The sequence below is a fragment of the Pseudochaenichthys georgianus genome, chromosome 11 (genome assembly GCF_902827115.2).
Source record: "Pseudochaenichthys georgianus chromosome 11, fPseGeo1.2, whole genome shotgun sequence".
NCBI classification, from domain to species: domain Eukaryota; kingdom Metazoa; phylum Chordata; class Actinopteri; order Perciformes; family Channichthyidae; genus Pseudochaenichthys; species Pseudochaenichthys georgianus.
In genome coordinates, this window is record NC_047513.1 from 23,181,891 (window position 1) to 23,201,937 (window position 20,047).

Consider the following 20,047-nt stretch of genomic DNA (forward strand, 5'->3'; position numbering starts at 1 on the left):
TAAATTCTTCTTCTCGCCTACAAAGCCCTTAATGGGCAGGCGCCATCTTACCTTAAAGAACTTATTATACCCTACTGTCCTACTAGGGCATTGCGTTCCAAGAATGCAGGGTTGTTGGTTGTTCCTAGAGTCTCTAAAAGTACAATGGGAGCCAGAGCCTTTTCTTATCAAGCTCCACATTTGTGGAATCAGCTTCCAGTTTGTGTTCGGGCGGCAGACACCCTATCCGTTTTTAAGAGTGCGCTTAAGACCTTCCTTTTTGATAAAGCTTATAGTTAGGGCTGATTAGATTCAGCCCCTAGTTTTGCTGATATAGGCTTAGTTTGTCGGGGGACATCTTACTTCTTCCTTCTCTCTGTCTATACCTGTGTACTCTCATGTTCCGATTAACCCAGCTTCCCCAAATGTCTTTCTTTTTGGTGTCTATATACGCCGGGATCCGGAGACATGGATGATCCTGCGGTCCTGTGTCCTGGATCATGAGCCCTGGATCTTGAGTCGTGGCTGTGGTCCTGGATCATCGGTCCTGGATGGATATCCTCGTGGATTTATCTTCCTATTATACACACATGCATTTCCAAACATTTGGACTACCTATGTTGCAAATGTATTATCTTTTCAATTTACACACGGCATCTATTGCACGTCTGTCCGTCCTGGGAGAGGGATCCCTCCTCTGTTGCTCTCCCTGAGGTTTCTCCCATTTCCCCTTAAACTGTGGGTTTTCTCCAGAAGATTTTCCTTGTACGATGTGAGGGTCTAAGGACAGAGGGTGTCGTATTGTCATACTGATATTCTGTACACACTGTGAAGTCCACTGAGACACATGTAACATTTGTGATATTGGGCTATATAAATAAACATTAATTGATTGATTGAACCATCTGTTTTTCAAAACAAAACAATTACCATAATTAAATATATGAAATCTGATTAGACACATTGTGAAATTTAGCAATGTAAACACTAGATTACTTTTACCAAATGTGTTTTTCTATAAGCCTTACAACTCGTCAATTGTACATATGTATTAATTTGCTGCTGAGAAAGATATGCACTGTTTACTTCTGTTTGGAACGAAAAGACTTGAGGATAAGTGCCACAGATAAGGTTTAAGTTACGAATGGAGAGACAGACCAACACATTGTTGGTTATAGTCTTGTTGTGGGATTTGATGACAGTAAGATTGCTATGATTATATCAGATTTATCTTTTCAAACATTACTCAAAAGTTGCAGATGTACTACTAAAAGCATGAAAGTACATACATGCAAGGGTTCATTGAATAGTGAATGGTTTCAAATCTACCTCAAGGCAAAAAGGAAACATGTTTTTGATGAGCTACAGACCATGTAATGTGCTGCAGAGAAAGATTTATAACCACTTGTATTGTGATATATCACTTTATGGGCGCACATAGCAGAATACTTTTTTAAAATATTTAAAAGTGGAGATAAAGGTTTTATTTTTCTACTGTCAGATTGACAAATTCCAAATGTATGTCCCCAATTTGTGTGGCCCTGGCCTAACCCACATCTGAATTCCTCCAAGAATCCCGTTTTGTACAATCTCAGTTTTTTTTTTAGATCTTTCATTTGTGAGAAGCTGAATGTCTTGCTTAAGGACACATCAGCATGACACATGGCTGTTGATGGACATAGTGGCTAGAAACCTGCAACCACTTGATTATTACCATGTTACTTCCCCTCTAATTAAGATTCTTTCATGTGAGAGCCAAGAATGACGCCAGAGTTGTTCCAGTTGAGCTCAGTATTTGAAAGACGCAAGTTCTGAGATTGTGCAAAGACAAACCATTGTAAACTTCACACTTGCCAAAGTGTGAGTTTTAAATAACATCAAAGTGTCACCAAAACCACACAGTGCACACTGCCCAGATAGCGCTGGGCGACAAATCTGTTTTGCATCGGACAAGAAGGTGACAAGAAGAGAAATGATCGGAGAAATTATCATGGTGAGGGCATTTTTATAAAATCATCATATTAATCCATCTAACATATAAGACAAAAAAGTTATTTGTATATTTATTTTGACTGTTTATGTGTCTTTCCTTCTTCTTGAATTGTGGAGTTCATCATCTTTAAAATAAACAGTATTTGTGTCAATACGTAAAGCTCTTATGTCCTTTCTTCATCAGTCACATATTAGAAAAAGAATGGAGTTCTCTCGATATACAAAGTCTCTGCTGTCTGTCTAACAACAAAACACTGCCTATTATAATCTACTTTCATTTCTCCAATCAGTAAGTTGTCAAACACTATCCTTAATCATCACACATAACATGCACTGCATTAAAGTGGCATTCTTGTAAACACCATATCTGTAATAGTGTGTGACAAGCCGCCTTTGTTTACACCATAATAACTGGGTGTTTGAATAACTTCTCAAGGACTTTAAGTAACCAGCCAGACTCACTCTGCTTCCATTCAGCCGTGCAGCCTGATAAACTGGACTGACAGAGTGGACTGCGGATTACACCAAACACTCGGGCTGAATGGACATCTGAGGCATTTCACCTGCAGTCTCGAGACATGGGAGAGCATTTCCTGCGCGCACATTGGTGGATGTAGTGTACATCCGTTTGCCTCATTATGCAAATGTTGACGTGTGCATTCATAAACATGGAAGAAAGTTAAAATCAGCCCCACCCACACATGCATTTATTCGAAGCACCAGCTTTGCTTTCTTTGCGGACTCTCCCCTCTTTTCCATCTGCCAACATCAACTTCAAGGTGGGCTGTCTTCTCCGTAGCTTCTGGATGAATCTGTTTAGTATCTTTCAGTTCAGATGAAGAGCTACACTAACCATGCTTCAGGGCATCTGGGATGGGCCGGGGGCCTGGTGAAGCCCGGGAAGGGGTGGATGGGAGCTTTGAGATGGTCCAGACAGGCTCAAGCTCCTCTCTTCCACAACAACAAGGACCCACACTGAAGCACGCTCAGACCCTGCAACCCGAGAGGGCACAGGGGTCCTCCAGCCTGCCTGGTTCGGGATAAATGAACCCAGATGCTTCCCACAAATGCAGAGCAACCACGCTGAAGGAATGAGGGCGGGAGGAGTAGGTGGTAGAGGCAGAAAAAGTGGGGGCTTACCTCTTTTTTTTTTCTTCCTCCCCTAGTTGAGGCAGTTATCTATCAGATTCCTGAGCTTTCTCATAACCACTGATCACAGAGGCCTCCGTGCAAGGAGCATTGTGGGAAATGATCAGAGGGTCATTTGTCTTTGAAGGAGAATGAGAGCAGCAGCAAATCTTTAAGTCTTTTCCTCTTCCTCTTCCTGTCAAGCTGCCACCTGGACTGAGAGAGAGGCAGCGAGAGAATGATGGTCGCATTCGTCTAAATGACTTAATTGAAGTTCGAATTGGCGCAGGAAGTTTTAGAATGTAGCATGAATAGTGTGATTAAATGCCTTTGAAGGTTTTGTTGTATAGATGTGTTAGCTCCTCATCTTTTCAGCACACTTGATCAGAGACGCTAAGATGTCATTCTGCCATCTATAGAAAAACACCTGTCTCAGGAATAGTCTTGGAATGTTAGATTAGAAGATACAGATATCTGTAAAGAGAAATGGTGCTACAGTCTGTTAGCTTAGATTAGCACAAGGACTGGAAAACAGGGGGAATGAGCTTGCCTACTCTTCAAAGGTAACAACATTCAACTAGTTTTCATGACTAGCTCATCGACCTATCCCTATGAAAAGAAATAGCCTGGCAAATCACCCCTACAAAACCCCAATGTGTTGTTTTACACTACCTTTGAAAAGAACCATGCTTGCTGTTTCCTGCTGTTAGCATTCTTTATGCCAAGCTAAGCTAACCAGCTGCTGTTTATTACTATTACTGGGGCTTAGCCGCTAGTAGTGAGGACATTTTGTCAACAGGTTTTCCTCATTCATGTTCAAAGGAATCCTGACCACACAAGCATCTCCAAACTTTCATGTCTTGCAAATGGAAATGCAAGACATAATCGACCCCATGTCAAGGCCAGTGAGTGTACAGGTTGTGCCACACAGATCCTTTATATTTTACTTTCATTCAAACATGTGGTCCACCTGCAAAGTGCAACTCTATCTTCAGCCAGAGGTGGGTGGTGTAATAAAGAAACATAGCTTCATGAAAACATTTTACGCAGTGATGCTTCAAAGCTCCTTTTCCTCTACAGACTGTGGCAATGTGTTTCTCACCAGGGACCTCAGGAGTAACCTGTGTCACTCCCAATCGGCCAGCCTCTCCTGATGCCATCCAGATGCCCCATCCCGAAACACACACCGGCCTCTTTGTTTGCTCTACTCTAGGTTTAAGGCCCTTTTTTTTTACCAAGTTGGACATGCACCAACACATATACAGATGCACAAATGCCAAAAAAACACACTCTCAAACTAACATGATGTTCGGACACAATCAACCACACATGCACATACCCTCAAACCACCCCCTGTCTGAGGTAGATGCAGCAATGAGGAATAAACGACACATTTCCTATATCATTTCACTAAGTCTCGCCTGCTTTAGCTCACTCCTAACCTGCCTTGCCATGTCGGAAGACCAAGAGTTAAATTAGAGAGGACTACATTTCCTGAAATGAAATGACTGTCAACTTAACTTTGCTCCATCATCCCAGAGGAGAGCAAGACACATACCCCAGTCCTTACTTTCTGTTTTTACGTAACGAACAGCAAACAGAGTTTGAAATATCAAAGGCAACTGCGGTAAAAGGCATCGTTCGCAAATGAGTTAAGAAAGAGAGTTGAGCTGTTTCAGTCTGGCTTTGATCTCAGGGATTTGTAGCGAGGGGGCAACATGTAGCTCCTGTATATGTCATCATGACCATTAGGAAGTGCTGACATCTATCTGATTAGGATGACAAAACAGCAAGCACCTGTGTGTGAGTGTGTGTGTTTCGTGCATTGGCAATGTCCGATGTTGAAAGTATTCATGTGCTTGCATCAATGTGATTTCCGAGCATTCGTGTGTACACTTTTTTTTGCATATTTGGGTGTATTTGGTGTGCATTTTTGTTCTTCTTCTTCCACATCTGTGAGTGTGTGAGGATGAGAGAGTGCATGCCTGTGTGGTGTGGTGTGCTGGCTGGCTGTCCTGCCTCGAGGGGAGATAAATGGCTGAGTGTTGTTGTTGTCCAGAGAGCAGACACTCTGACAGCCGCTCACACATGATTAATTGTTTCCTTGTTAGGACTGGGACCAGTTGACTGTGGCTGGGCCAAGGCCTCCCACCCAGATTTACCCATGTGTGTGTGTGTGTGTGTGTGTGTGTGTGTGTGTGTGTGTGTGTGTGTGTGTGTGTGTGTGTGTGTGTGTGTGTGTGTGTGTGTGTGTGTGTGTGTGTGTGTGTGTGTGTGTGTGTGTGTGTGTGTGTGTGTGTGTGTGTGTGTGTGTGTGTGTGTGTGTGTGTGTGTGTGTGTGTGTGTGTGTGTGTGGACAAGGCCTCCCACCCAGATTTACCAGTGTGTGTGTGTGTGTGTGTGTGTGCGTGCGTGCGTGCGTGCGTGCGTGCGTGCGTGCGTGTGTGTGTGTGTGTGTGTGTGTGTGTGTGTGTGTGTGTGTGGACAAGAAAGTTAGAGAGTGATGAAAGGCAGCGAGGAGAGAAAAAGAGAGAGAGAGAAAGTTATATCCTATTTTTTTGCCTGTCATTGTACTCTCTTTTAGAACATGTGCTATTGTTTTGAAACAGGCCACACAGTGAAGTGGTGAAGTTATTTTGGTCGAATGTGGTGAATAAGACCGATGTGAACTGAGGGGACGATTTGTCCTGCAACCTTTTAATGTTCACTTGAATTCGATTTTGCAATTTGAAATGTCTTTAATGGACTTCCTTCCTGCAATTGTTTCCCTCTCTTGTGTGGTTGCGATGCAGGTACTGCAACATGTAATTAACCATTCTCTAATTACTTGACCCAAGTGGAAGAAGCTCTAGCGATTGCCTTGAATCATGCACATTGATTTCTCATAGATCACCACTGTTCAGGTTGATCTACAGTGACGCTGGGTTTCATGGGAGTGCATGAGTGAGCCTGATGATTGATTAATTACAATTATCAGAGGCCTGATAATTCACCAGAGATGATAATAACATCAAGTGTGCTCTACTGCTCTGTCGGAAAAAGCCTCTCCGGTGTCTAAATTGTCGCCCCTATTAATTTATCTTCCTTCACTGTCCAATGCTTTTAAGTGCAGCAGGACAGGTGGATAGCTGTGTGTTCAAATATTGGAGGTTTAAGGAGGGGAAGGGGTTACAATTCTGGAGTAAAAATAAAAAACAAACACCCTAATTGCCAGGTATCATGGGTGTACGGAAAGAAACGCAGCGGGGGGGGGGGGGGGGGGGGGGGGTGTTGTTGCCACAGACGTCACAGTTAAAAACACGCTGCCATCCTTGCAGGGCCGTTCGGCTCCGTTGCACATTGAGGTTTAATGATGGCATGAGAATGACTCACATGCAACAGTGATTCACTTTACATTAGACCCTTAATCAAAGCAGCTATTATCCCCCCTTTGTGTTGATAAAAGTACAGGACTCCACTAAGACTTGTGTTAAATAGATGCAAAACATTTACTCAGTGAGGATTTGGACGTGTTTTATTTCACTGCGTATAGGCCAGTTGTAGGCTACTATATCTGGTTGGATTAATGTGGTTGTATTCATATGCTGATGTCTGCATGTAGATTTGCTGTGTGATTGTTTTTGAGACTTTGTTATGGTGTTGCATATCAATTCATGCTTTTACATGTGCTGTATCTGCCCAGGCACCGCAGATGGGTACAAAGGTCCACTTTAATGTTTTTACAAATTTAGATTTTTCCCAAAAACATAACACATGACCATCGCATGATATTTATTTTTGCTCTGGTCTAAACACAATGTATCCAATATATAGTTTATGCTTTGCAGGGCAGGGCAGTACAAAGTATATACATTCTCACTTTTTTTACCCACGTGAAATTATGCATTTACGTGTCAAAGACCTGCGAGATGGATCATGTCATAAACTGCACGCCTGAAATTTGGCACTCATAATCCATCCTGACATCAAACCAAAGCCTTGTGTTTTCATAGTGACTCAACCACCAGGGATGGCGTTAAACTGAAACATACCCATCTGTTTCTTTTTGTGTGCCAACATGTCACATTGGGTTAAACTCCAGTCAGGTTTAAGTGGCAGTGATACTGCAGCGTGATCCCATACTGTCTTAAATATCCAGTGTCATGTCCACATGTTCACATGGCTTTATCCTCATTTTTTAGCTGAGCTGTGATGACTCAAATAAAAAAGTTTTCCCAGCACAGCGTGAAATAAAACCAAGATATTGTTTCTGTATAGCTAGGTGGATTGTTGTTGCAGGATTGTGAATTAACAACTGGACAGGTTTTTAATGAAACTTGGTGAAATGGAGTAGCATGGGTCAGTGAAGATCACATTCCATCTTGGAGCAGATCATAAGGTAATTTGGCCTATAGACACTTTTCTTATGGAAATGGCCATATCCCAAGTGCCCTTCTTTTTTATATTGTTGTCCTTGGTGTGAAAATAGCAATGATGCAAGACAATAGACATCATAATACTGAGAAATCAACATTATTAATACCTAAAAAAGCGTCAATAAAACTATAAGCTTCCAAAGCTTCAGGCATAATATCCATTTATTCTGATCCTATTTGAAAGTCTTTTTAAAAAAAGACTATCTATTATTATGTTTTACTTCCACATGATATTATAGGTACGGTTTTGGGTGATACATATTCTGGATTTCGTCTTAGAAAATAGAAAGGGGAGAACCATTCAAAACAACACAGGATCATTTTGATGAGGATGAATGGAGCTGGAAAAGTAGCCTGTGGTCAATCCATACTGGTTAATTGAGGCAGTTAGGGTAGAAGCGACTTAAAAGCCCCAGTCCTCCTTGACAATGATGGCTGTCCTATAAGGGACCCTCAGTAGGGCCCTCAGGTCTTTTGATGGGGCATTCGCCAGCGTCCTTTGGGGCTGTCTCACCCCCCACAATAAACAGGCAGCCCTTTGTCGACGAGAGAAGGGGGGTCTGAAGGGTTGCTCCTCGTTATTATTTTCTAAAGTAATTATACCTTATTATCTGTGTTTACTTTAGCGGGGGTGCGAGCGTGCAGGTGTGGGCCATTCGGCAGTGGGTTGGCAGTCTCAGTGGTGAACGCACCCCGAGTGTCTTTTTTTTTTTTTTTTACTCTCTCCCCTCCATCTTTACTTGGAGGTTTTGGGGGGTTTTAGCACTATTGTAGCCCTGCCTCTAATTTCCTCCCAACAAAAGAAATGTGCAATTACAGCTATTATAGTAGCAGCTGCATGCTTCCTAGCTGTGCAGAGACAGCTTCGTCTTTTCCCTGGCTCAGTGGTGAAGGGATTGGAGAGGGGAGAAGCAGAGAGAGCAGGGCCTGCAGTGGGGAGGAGAGTTCGAATGGTCACAGTAGCTTCCAGTGTCTGCAGGAAAGAGGAAAATATAGCCTGGGAGGCTCGTGTGTTCCCTCAGTGTAGACACAGCATGGGACTCTCGCCCACAAGCCTGTGGGCCTTGAGAACAATGGATCTGCCATCTCCCAACATGAAGTGTTATGAAATTGTCTTCGCCACAGTTCCATTGGCTGCTCTCTCGCATGGAGTCATGTGGTCTCAGAACTGCGGCCGGGGGAAAAACGATTTGCAAATAAGAAAATGCTTTTTGAAAAATCTAGTCTCACATAAAGAGCAGAGTCTGTTTATAGGATTTGCGGCATCCAGTAGTTACCATATAGACTGACCCCGAATGTAATGAGTTGAAAGTAATACACTCGGCTTGTATTACTGTATGAAGGCTAAACTTTGTCAACGCTAACACAAAGACAACTCTTTAAAAAAAGTTATCCATTGTTTAAAATGTTAACAACAAAAGCCTTCAATCATGTTATTGGCAGATTGTTCTTCAGGCATCTGTAAGTCAATATGAGCCTCTTTGAACATGTCATGGGGAATCATGTGGGTCACAAAGGAACAACAAAAATGCTTGCACAAATTAAAGAAACGATTAAATGGGATCAAAGAAGAACTAGAGAAACTGAAAAGCTGGCGTCCTGTGTGAGGTTGAAATCTGAGGGCCCATCGAGGCCCTCATGGCGTCAAACACAAGGGACCAATCTCATGCTCTCAGCACAAACAAAATGGTCACAGGTCCTCCTCTGTTGCTCTCACTTACCGATTGTCTCACTTCACCGACTTCCCAACACTTAGAATAATCATCTGGCCCAGGGCCCTTAGTTTCAAGGGCATAAACAGATCTGAGGATCACCTATGTTGGAGTCAGAGCTCTCTTAGTTCACTTCATGAGCATGTGACCTTGCTCGATTTCCCGCAGCCCTTGCCAACAAAATATTTGTTTTCTTTATTAACATGTATATCAGCAGCAGCTGGAGCATTGTCTTTTCAATCATAATATGGGCCCAGGAGAGCTGTTTGGCTGTGCTATGCAGCTGATTGAGATAATAACTAGTAAACAAGGATTTTTTGCATTTTTCCAGAAGAGAATGAGACTGTCAGATGCTTGTCATCCTGCTTTCAGTAGCCAACAGTTAAATGCTTGACCTGAGCAAGCAGATTTCCACTTCCACCTTTTAATGCCAAAATCTGAGTGCAACACTTTGAAGTGCAGAATAACTCTTTCCAAATGTATACTGATGCAAAACAGTCAATTGTGCGGGTTAATCAGACCATAAGAGGAAACAAAGAAAAACTACTAGTGGCCACCCACAGGCAGAAGGCAGTGGTGAGGAAATTATTCGAAATGTGGCTTCAATATAATAAAGCCCTCTTACAGTAAACTTTAATTGATTTAACGTCTTTGATTATAACATGTCATAAAAACCATTACACTTTTGTTGCATCAACAGTTTATAAGATCTGTAATGTAGAAACTGGAGTATCACCCTAGTGTTGAAGCCTTCAGAAACAGGATGTAATGAAGGATAAGCAGAAACAGAGCGTGGCTTCATTCACAGCACTGTATACTGGATAATGACGGCTTTTCTTATGGAAGTAGTGGCCGGTAAAACAATCTTCACACACTGACTGAATACATTTGTCATTTGTGTTATTGTTTGAAGAATTTTGGTTGCATTAAGATTATGTTTTTCTTGGATCAAAAAAGGGACGCTCAATTTCAAAAAATTCCCAGGAAAGGTTGATTGTATTTTAAAGGTTTAAAGTCTCTCATTCTATTTCCAGTATTTATTACATTTTTACTTGATTACGGACTTGACTTTGATTTCCCGCAGTGTATGAACACACAGCATGACTTTCTGATCGTGTGTTCTGAAAATAAACTCAAAGTAATTTGTTACTAAATGGAAAAAATACCTTTTCAATTAATAGAATTACAAAAACTAAGTAAATATAATACCGGAGAGAATGTATTTAGTCAACTTTGCACTTCTCGAGGCAGAGGATGAATGTTGTTTTCAGCATGAAAGTCTCCGTCTTACTGGCATCTATTTCAGCTCATTAGGACCCTGGGACTGAGAGTCGACAAAACACTGAGAGAAATCATTTTGCCGGGGGAGTGTGGCGGGGATAAATTGGCCTCTGGTTCAGTACGAGAGTCCCCGCTGTGCAAAGCGGAAGAGAAGGGCCTGGCTGGCAGTAGGGGCAGGCCCAGGCAAGGCAGGCTGGGGCCCCATGCTGAGACCCCCTACCCGCCTCTGACAAATACGGCAGTGGATAATCTCTCCTTCAGGGACTCGGCCCAGTGCTGTGGGGCTGAGAAGGGAAGGGGTCTCTTATACAGGAACTGCCTCTGTGTGACGATCAGGCACCACAAACACACTTGTTTGCATTGTGTGTACTTCCACTGCACACAGATTATATACATCTCCATTTCCGCATGTGTACACTTTTCCTCTCTTCCTCTGTCACGCTGACATCCCTTTGACAGTTTTAATAAACAGAGCCTAATATAAAAGTATGGTTGCTACAAAATGATCACAAATATCTCTGATGAATTCTGATGTGCACTTGAACTCGAGTAAAATCATGCAAAATGAATGCAGTTCAAAATAAATGCACATTGTGTCAGAGGGCAATAACAAGCCGTCCATTACAGGTAGACCGTGTTGACTTGGTAGGTGTGCTTCTGATTTTAAATTGTATTTAAGCCAAACCATGAGACATCTTTCATACAGAAACTAATAACTGCATGAATGGATTTAGTTTCTACATCAAAGAAAAAGAGCAGTGCAAGGAAACATGAGGTGAAACGGGAGGACGAAGGCTTGATTTTCTGGTAATAACCATTCCAGCATCAGTTACATTTAGCCATTAGTAATGCGCCATGAAAGTATGAAAGCATTTATTGGGTATTAATTTACCGATACTATTTTTCAGCAATGTTTCTGTGATTGCTAAAGAAATGGAATTCAGTTTTTCCATATTAGACCAGTGCAGCACCAGATCAGAATCCATATTAATAACTTAAATATATATTAAAATAAGCAAAAGTATAAACTATAAATGTCATGAACGATAAGTAAAAACACTGAAAGGGAACTTATTTCTCCAAACACTTTACTTCCATCAGCATTTCTTACAAAAAAAAGAAACAAATTAACATTATCAACGGTCTTCCGGTAGTGTGGGGTCGACCAGTAATAATCAAATATAAATGTCCATATCCAATGTCATCGTAGACTCAAAGGCTCGTCAGCCGCTAAGACGTCTCCATCTTGTAACCATGTTTTTCCAGCTCCGCTCTGCAGGGAGTAAAAGAAAAACAGAAAGATCAAGTCAGATGATTACAGGTGGGCGGTGGAGGCATAAGTACCCTCTGCTATTGATTGTAAGAACCATTAAGAGATGGGAGTGAAAAAATATAGAAATATTGCATAATGTATGCGGCTATAGATTTGATGATTACATATATATGTATATGGCAGCTGTGCCCTTTAACTGTAATGATATCTTTAAGAAACAGCTTAATAGCATCATAATTGGACAACATAAAACAACAGCATATTACTGTAAAGAGTACTCAAATAAAAAACAGAGCAGCCACTTATCCATCAACAGTTATTGATTATCCAATAAATGAGAGTGTAAACATGACGGATCTCATGATAACTTTGATGATGTGTGTTTCAAGGTGTTTATAGCTCAACTTCAGATACAAGTGAAACATGCAGCCCTCGACTAACTACCTAAGATTTAAAGAGGAGCTGCGTGTTGACTGCCAAGTAAGACACGGAGAGTGCAAACACACCATTTGTTTCATGCTATTTCTAAATTGAAGCTGCATGGATTTGATTAACGGCAAATAATGTTCAAAGAGAAATCTGCAGTAAGAAGCTTTTTAAACTAGAGATGCACCGATTGCAATTTCTCTGACAGATTCTGACCTGCCTTTTTTTGCAGATTGAAATGATTTCCCCTTAAGAACTTAAATAGACAACATTCACCAACATTGTTGTAGCTTTTCTTTAATGGAAAATGTTAAGTAAATGATGTCTAAATAATTGCAGTATAACCATCTTTATATGAAATGTTTTAATTTCCCATTAGAAAATAGATGAAACAGATCTTTACCAAAAAACACACCTGAAGTAAATTAAATCCTAACTTCCACACTGACCTGCATGCCTTCTGTATGTTGCCGTCTTTAGAGAGATGGCCAGAAACTCGCAATTGTATTTGTCAGTTTACATCTCTCCTATTGCAATATCAGAAGGTGCCCTTCACACTGTTGCTGCTGTAGTTTTGCTGTTCGGTGTTGTCATGTTTTTCGAGTATATTTTGTAGAGCTAGGCTACAGCTACCTTTGGTTATGTAACCCTGTGTTGTATGACATTTTGTTTTTCCGACCTGCTGTTCTAGATACAACTGACAATATATGAGTGGATGTGAGCTAAACATTGTGAAATGTATTTTACCTCAATTGATTGGAGAAATCATCCTCTACGTTGTCATCATCCCAGTTGTCTTCCCAAACATGAGCATCTTCATCTTCCTCCAGCCCGGTCCAATCTAGGAATTATAGAGTAGGAAATTAAAAACATAGTACTGATGACAAACCCTCAATTGTAGACAAAAAAGGTGTTTAAAAACCACATAGGTGCTATTGAGAGTAAACGTCCACATCACTAGCTTTGGCTCACTGTTTACCTGAACGGCTAACTCTTGCTAGTTAGCATTGCATTGAGCAATGGAGCTAATGCATAGACTCTAGCTGAATAACACAAGTGAATGTTAAATAATAGAAGCACAATGACTGTAAGATAGGAGGACAGTGAGCTCTATGTGTCGACAAATTCACTAAACGTATAAGTAAAATACGTGTTATGACTGTGTTGCGTATAACAAGAAAGTTAGCTATTGGCTAGCTAATGCTAACATGGCTAGGCTAGCTGAGTCACTGTTGCAGGGCCCAGCAGCGAGCAATAACAGATACACATGGCCAGTAAAAGAGAAAACAAAACAATCATGATTTAGAATATTATCATTATAAACTTACCCTCGGCTGGGAATTCTTCAAACTCATCATCCTCTTCCAGTAAGCCAAGGTCCACGGTCTGTTTCTTGTCTGACATGTTAGCAGTGTTGACGGTGTGTTTCTGTTAACGAGCGGCTCTCTGTGTGAGGAAGAATGAAGAAGCTCGAGCGTGTCCAGACTGCGGCTGCGCAGGAGAGCGCAGCAACTCAACATGCTTTACGGCAAGGCATGAGAAGGTAAGTTAAGGTTAGCACATACTGTTGTATTTATTCACAATATTTCATTAAAACTACAATTAAAATGTCATTTACTTTAATATGCATGTGCACCTACCCTGACTTAGTAAAACATAACGCATTCCCTGCACAGAGAGCATTAACAAAGACAGACACAAATACTGTAAGTTGTCATAAGACATACGTTGATAACATGGTGGAGGGCAATACAGAAGTCTTACCTATTGAGATGAATACATGAACCATTAGCTATTAAAAATGAACATGGCGTAGAAATTACTTTTTAATGTGTTTTGGTTATAAAAGCTGACATTCAGACCTACGTTAGCATTGAGACCTTTACATTTTTTAGTCTAAAATAATCAATGTTCCTAGCTTGATCAGTGTATTGCAAAGACAAAGTTACTTGTATCTATTCAATAGTTAAATAAGTCAGTAGCCTGACACAGTTTACTGGCTTGTCGTCCTGTAGATGCACAATAAAATAAGTGAAACAGAAGTCAATGGTGTCTATTGTTGTGACATATCGCATGAGTATTTGTAAAATGTATAGTCCACATAGTTGTGGTGTCTTTGGAATTTCAATAGGTAGCCTATGCTGCTACATAATGTAGCATCAGCTAATTTAGCAGGTACATAAGATGTGTTTCAATTAATAAAATAAGATTTTCCTTTTCCCCTCTTTTTTTAATTTTAGCACTAGCAAAGTGGAAACGAATGTGCAGATGGGTGTCATTGATGTAATGTTGTCTTTTGGTTTATCGGGTGAAAATGAATATTTCTTACATAATTAAGTTTCAGATTATTCTGAGTAATTTCAATATGCACAGATCTTAATGGGCTGGCTCTACTTTCATCATTGCATGTCAAACTCATAACAGCGTGGCACCTTAATTAAAGATGTGAAGAGCAAAAAAGCGTAAAAGATTTTTAGATGAATTTGATTTGATGTGAACTTTAAAACATCTTGCATAAATGGATTTAATGGATTGGATATCATTTGGACTGTCTTGGCTTGTACTGTGTTGTTTATGACTTTCCTTCTATTGGATAAAGATGATATAAAAAGCATGCAGATAAAAATAGGGCTACTGTAAAGCATGCATTTGTTTTCTTATGCATAATTATGATGCTTTAATGGTTTTCAATAAAAGTGGGTTGACATTTAAAGAGCAAAGCGTATGATACTAAAACAGAAAACTATTTCTAACTGCCCCCCCAAAGTGTTTCATTGTATATTGCAATCACTCCCAAACACACACTCTCTCTCCCTCACCACCACAAAAGCCTGGTACAATTCTCTTTCCTCAAAACATATGCACACAACTCAGTCAAATTTCGGCAAAGATCTTTCGTTTAGGAACAAATGCACATTGTAACATGTGGCCTGCTCAAATAATGAAGCGGCAGCCACAGCTTAGGATGTATTTTAGATAAATGAGAGCGCACATTTACCACAAAACCACTCGCACCACAATGAAAATGGCTCTGCAGCTGTCATATGTTGACAGATGGAGCAAACCTCAACTTAGGCTCTACGTACTTATTCTATTTTCAAATTATTTTGTAATCATCCTAACCTTTTACACATGACAATGCCACAACATTTGGAGGAAAGAGGAACATACATGGATAAAGAGTGCAGGAAGTCAATGCCACTGTGTTTAAATGTTCTGATTCCAATTAGGCATATATGCATGCGCAAAACAACAGGTTTAAGTAATTACAGAATATTTAAAACATGTCTGCAAACAAATCAGAATAAATAAAGTAACATTTCTGAATGAATTTTAATTAATACATTAATACTGTTAAGGCTGCAAAAAACAGTTATTTTCTAACTAAATTGCCAATTGTTTGAGTTTTAAAATCGGGAAATATAATACCTATAATATATCTACCTTAATGACCTTAATAATGTATTTTGTTGCTGTACGTGTATTTAGCCTGATTATAAATCGATATAGAAAATAGCTGAAATCATGGCCTTATTTCTAACCGAATAATTTTGTTTAAGAGACTATAGGATTAAAATGATGGTTGTGATAAAGTTTTTATCAGCTATAAAATGACAGAGAGGTAGTTTAATTTACATCTTCAGGTAGAGTTGATTATGAATAATAGTCTTCCTAGCTGATTCTGTTTCCCTTGTCACTCAGTCCCAGGCACAGGTGAAGTCCTGGGAAGTGGCTCCTGCGTCCGCCCAGCATACCTGAGACTGCAGTTACACCGCGCCTGGCGCCTGGAGTCTCTGCTCAGGTAAAATAGGGAGGGGGTGTGGGGGTCACATAAGGGAGATACAACATGGCCACCGCAGACAGACTCCACTGCAACTTACGTCTGAGTAGCAGCATCACATTTCTGTCCTTTCACAAAGCCCTCTGGGAAAGGACAGGTCGGCAGCCGCTGTAAGTACACTGAGAGAGACAGACAGGGCAGACAGAGGAAGACTCCAGCTGAAGCCTGCCTGGTCTGTCTGACAATCTAACCCCCCCCCCCCCCCCTCACAACTACTGCCTGGCTCTTTATCACAGGTTCATGATACGGCCTTGAGGCGCTGCACAGTTAGAGGTGGATGGATGGAAATGGGTGGATATTTAAAATAAATGACCTGTGTGTGTGTGTGTGTGTGTGTGTGTGTGTGTGTGTGTGTGTGTGTGTGTGTGTGTGTGTGTGTGTGTGTGTGTGTGTGTGTGTGTGTGTGTGTGTGTGTGTGTGTGTGTGTGTGTGTGTGTGTGTGCGCGTGTGTGTGTGTGTCACCAAATAATCCAGATCACCTCCAAGAGATAACACACAAGACCTCTTCTTCCACTTGTCAGAAAGTGACAATACATTGGAAGAATGCAGGCTGTCTCAACTAGCCGTATACTCGCTCTACCTGTGGACACTTTGTCTAGAACCCCCCTACCAACAATTAAACTTTCCATCTTCTTTTTCCCTGCCACAAAATGGAGGCTTCCTACTTTGTTGCCGCACAAAACTGAGCATGTGCATACCTTAGAAAGCTTAATTTAGTTGTCAAAGCTGTGAAGTATTAAGACAAGAAAGTAACAGGAAATATGAGCTCAAAGAAATGCCTTAAGACATACAAGAAAGTGATCATCGTGTATTAAGGGGACTTAACCAGCCAATTAATGAGGCAAATCCAAGAAAAAACATGTAAGCTTCGCTCTTAGGAAATCTGCGGAGAGAGCGATAGGCTTCCAGGATATGTCTGTCAAGATCCTGTATTAAATGTAATCCCAGCCAGTCAGTAAGTCTACTCCATTGTGTGTTGTGTGGAAACCCAGTCCCTCTTTTCATATACATACATCCACTGGAGAACATTGCAAATTGATTATTTCAAACTTGGTAATACAATTCCCATATGTGTGAAATTAACATTAAAAATATATATTTTACGTTTGTTTTGCATCGCAGAGACTTTTTTCTGGGGGTCCTATTCATTGAGATGTCTGTCATGACGTATTTAAGTTTCATATTTTCCCCCTGTCCGTCTTGAAAAGCTCTGTCATCTTGGGCTTGAGGTACAGTTTGCCAAGAGGCTAATGGCCCTTTATGACAGTACAATCTGATGCCTGTGCCGGCTAGCCTCCAGGTAATCCTGTCCACCTCGGCGGCTTAGCCCTGCTCGGGCTTAAGTTGCATATTTTGTTTTTATCAGGAAACTGCTGATAAATGCTATCAGCGAGGGAGAAATGAAATATGGGGGGTCTAGCTCCATTTTGCCTGAGCCCCTAGTTGAAATCTAGAGTTGGGGAACAATGACACCTCTATTGGTGGAGCTAGACTGTCTATATAGGGTTGAAATAAACACCATATGACTCCAAATAGTTATTTTCAAGTTCTGTTTAATATTGTTACCAACACTGAGATGGTACAAATTCAACTCACAGGCTTTTTAGAAACCATTTTAGATTTAACACTTCACTCACAATTGTAGCAGCTGTACTTTTAGACCCCCAAAATATAATTTAATAAAATTGTTAAATTACATGCTAATTTATTTCCAGTAATGTGCGCTAATAGTGTGCTACCTCTGTGTCCATGGTCCAATGCCATGGACCTATACTGTACATGAAAAGCACTCGTACACTCTTACCATAGGTGACAACCCCCTCTATGAAAAGCACTCTTATTGGAAGTACCCATTATCTGCAAAGTCTATCTTCATGCTGACACAAAGTCATTAGCTTAAGCTGTCCTCTTTGTAAAATCATTGTTAATTTCTTTGGCAATTGTGCATGGTGATTTGACACATACTTTCATTGAGTGCTTCAAATAAATTACAGGTAAATTAAATAATGGAACCAACAGATATAACATATTACACAGCACATATATCCAATTGACTGAGCTCTAGGATTCCTGTTGAAAATTCAAAACATTGTAATATGGTTAATATTTTCTGTATTTAGGACTAAAAGGTAAAAAGATACATGTTCCTATTGAGCCTCTGCTAATGTAGGCCTAAAGTGCATCAATTGTGCTTTGACATGTCCAAAGATCGGCTCTACAAAAGGGCTTTGTGAGAGATGACACAAGTCACATGTCCATGAAACATGCTGGTTACCTTTCTTACGTTTTTGCTTGAAAAATATTTTTGCTTTCTCCCAGTGTGCCGTTCAAATATGCCTTCCCTTTACCACACTTTATACTTTTTTGTGTCGGCTTGATATTTTTAAGAGAATTATTACATATTGGTTGTATCCTCCATATTTATCATTACCCATGTGTCTATTTTCTCCTGTTTTCTCCCTCTTTTCCTCTCCCCAGTCAATTGCTATTTCTATATACTGCACGCAGAAACAGAAACACCTCCCCCTCTCTCTAGTTATAGTCATGGTATATCAAAGTGTGTGTATCCCCCCGTGTGTTCAGTGACTGAGTGACAAGACCTGCTCTGCTCCTCTCTGACACCTGTCAGAGCCTCGTCCGTCGTCTGTGTGCAGAGATGGAAATGAGCAGGAGTGACACAACATGCCAGAGGTGATGGTGACGGCTCACTTCTCTCCCCCGGCTTCTGAATCAGTTGCACAGCTCGCAGCTCGTTGGATGGCTAGGAAACAATAATTATCCACTCTGAAACTTTCAGATGAACCTTATTTGTGATGCAGTGATGTCACACTCACTTTTACATTTGAGTTGTGATGCTAGGGATGTGGTGCCATGGTTATTGACTGTCAACACATGTTCAACTGCAAATAAGTTTGGAAATTATGTTGCCAGATCTATATGTCGACATTGCATACAAGCCTATAGACCTTAAAGCCAGATTATGTGACTTTAAAAGGAAAATATACTCTATATACTAAAAGCTGTTATCAATAAATGGCAACATTGCTCAATTCAATGCTCTCTATTTAAGCCTTATTTGGTCTGCTGACTTATTACTCTTGTTTGCTTTTCTATGCTCCTGTAACATTTAGGGAGGATCATTTGTATGTGAACTCTCGCATTTAGTCATTATAGAGAACTCCTAATAATGGCGAAGCTGTAACATGCAAGTGCCTATACCTTTCTGCTCTGCACAGACGAGACAATACAAACAGTAGTTTAGCATTTAGCCTTATCCTAAATGTGTAGCTGCAGTTGCTGCTGTGCATTGAATCTACATTGATAGGTGATACCCACATTACATTGATCCAGCTGCAACTGTAGTGTAATCCAACTCTTTTCATTGTTGATTTGCCATAATCTCTCACTGACTAACCCTCAACAATTTGGTTGTGCTGAATTCCGTGAGCTTAATCCCCAACATGTGGCCGTTCCTAGCCCCGGAAAAGTCTGTGATTGGTCTGATTGATAAATGAAGCCCTCCTTATGCTTTTGGGCGTCCGTTCGAAGGGGGCCTCTGTGGGTCTGGACTATGTCCAGGAAACCTGGGACAGCCACTTATTAAGTAGTTAGACCCTCATGACGAGGGCTGCAGACAGGGACCGCTGGTGGTCACCTGGGCTTGGATTTAGCTTTGGCATCCCTCAGCCATCAGTCAGGTCTGCAGGTTTCAGGTTGTGAATGGGACACAATGAGGTCAAGGGTTGTGTGTTTGTTCAGCCTGGTCAGGTACACATATGTAATTATTAGTGCTTTATCAAAACAAACTACCATCCTTTGTTGTTTGAATTGGCATGTTAACTATCCAACTTTGTCCACAGAGTAAGAACAAATAAAGTCTTAACATTTTAATTAAGTATTTTCAGTCCTTGTTAACCCCTTTATATGTAAATTGAAATCCCCTCACAGGTATTCTTATTCGTACTGGCGAAAGTTAATGATAAAACAGAGAGGACGATAT

The 20,047-nt window shown here is 40.7% G+C and overlaps 1 protein-coding gene across 1 annotated transcript; it reads right to left on the reverse strand.

Annotated features, from left to right (window-relative positions):
* Nucleotides 1-11,578: 11,578 nt before the first annotated feature.
* On the reverse strand, nucleotides 11,579-13,674 carry sem1 (SEM1 26S proteasome subunit). The gene is made up of 3 exons (XM_034094610.2): nucleotides 13,535-13,674; nucleotides 12,954-13,047; nucleotides 11,579-11,780 (listed from the first exon to the last, which is right to left on the reverse strand). The coding sequence occupies exons 1-3, from the start codon at nucleotides 13,608-13,610 to the stop codon at nucleotides 11,738-11,740; spliced, it is 213 nt and encodes a 70-aa protein (XP_033950501.1). The 5' UTR covers nucleotides 13,611-13,674; the 3' UTR covers nucleotides 11,579-11,737.
* Nucleotides 13,675-20,047: the final 6,373 nt, after the last annotated feature.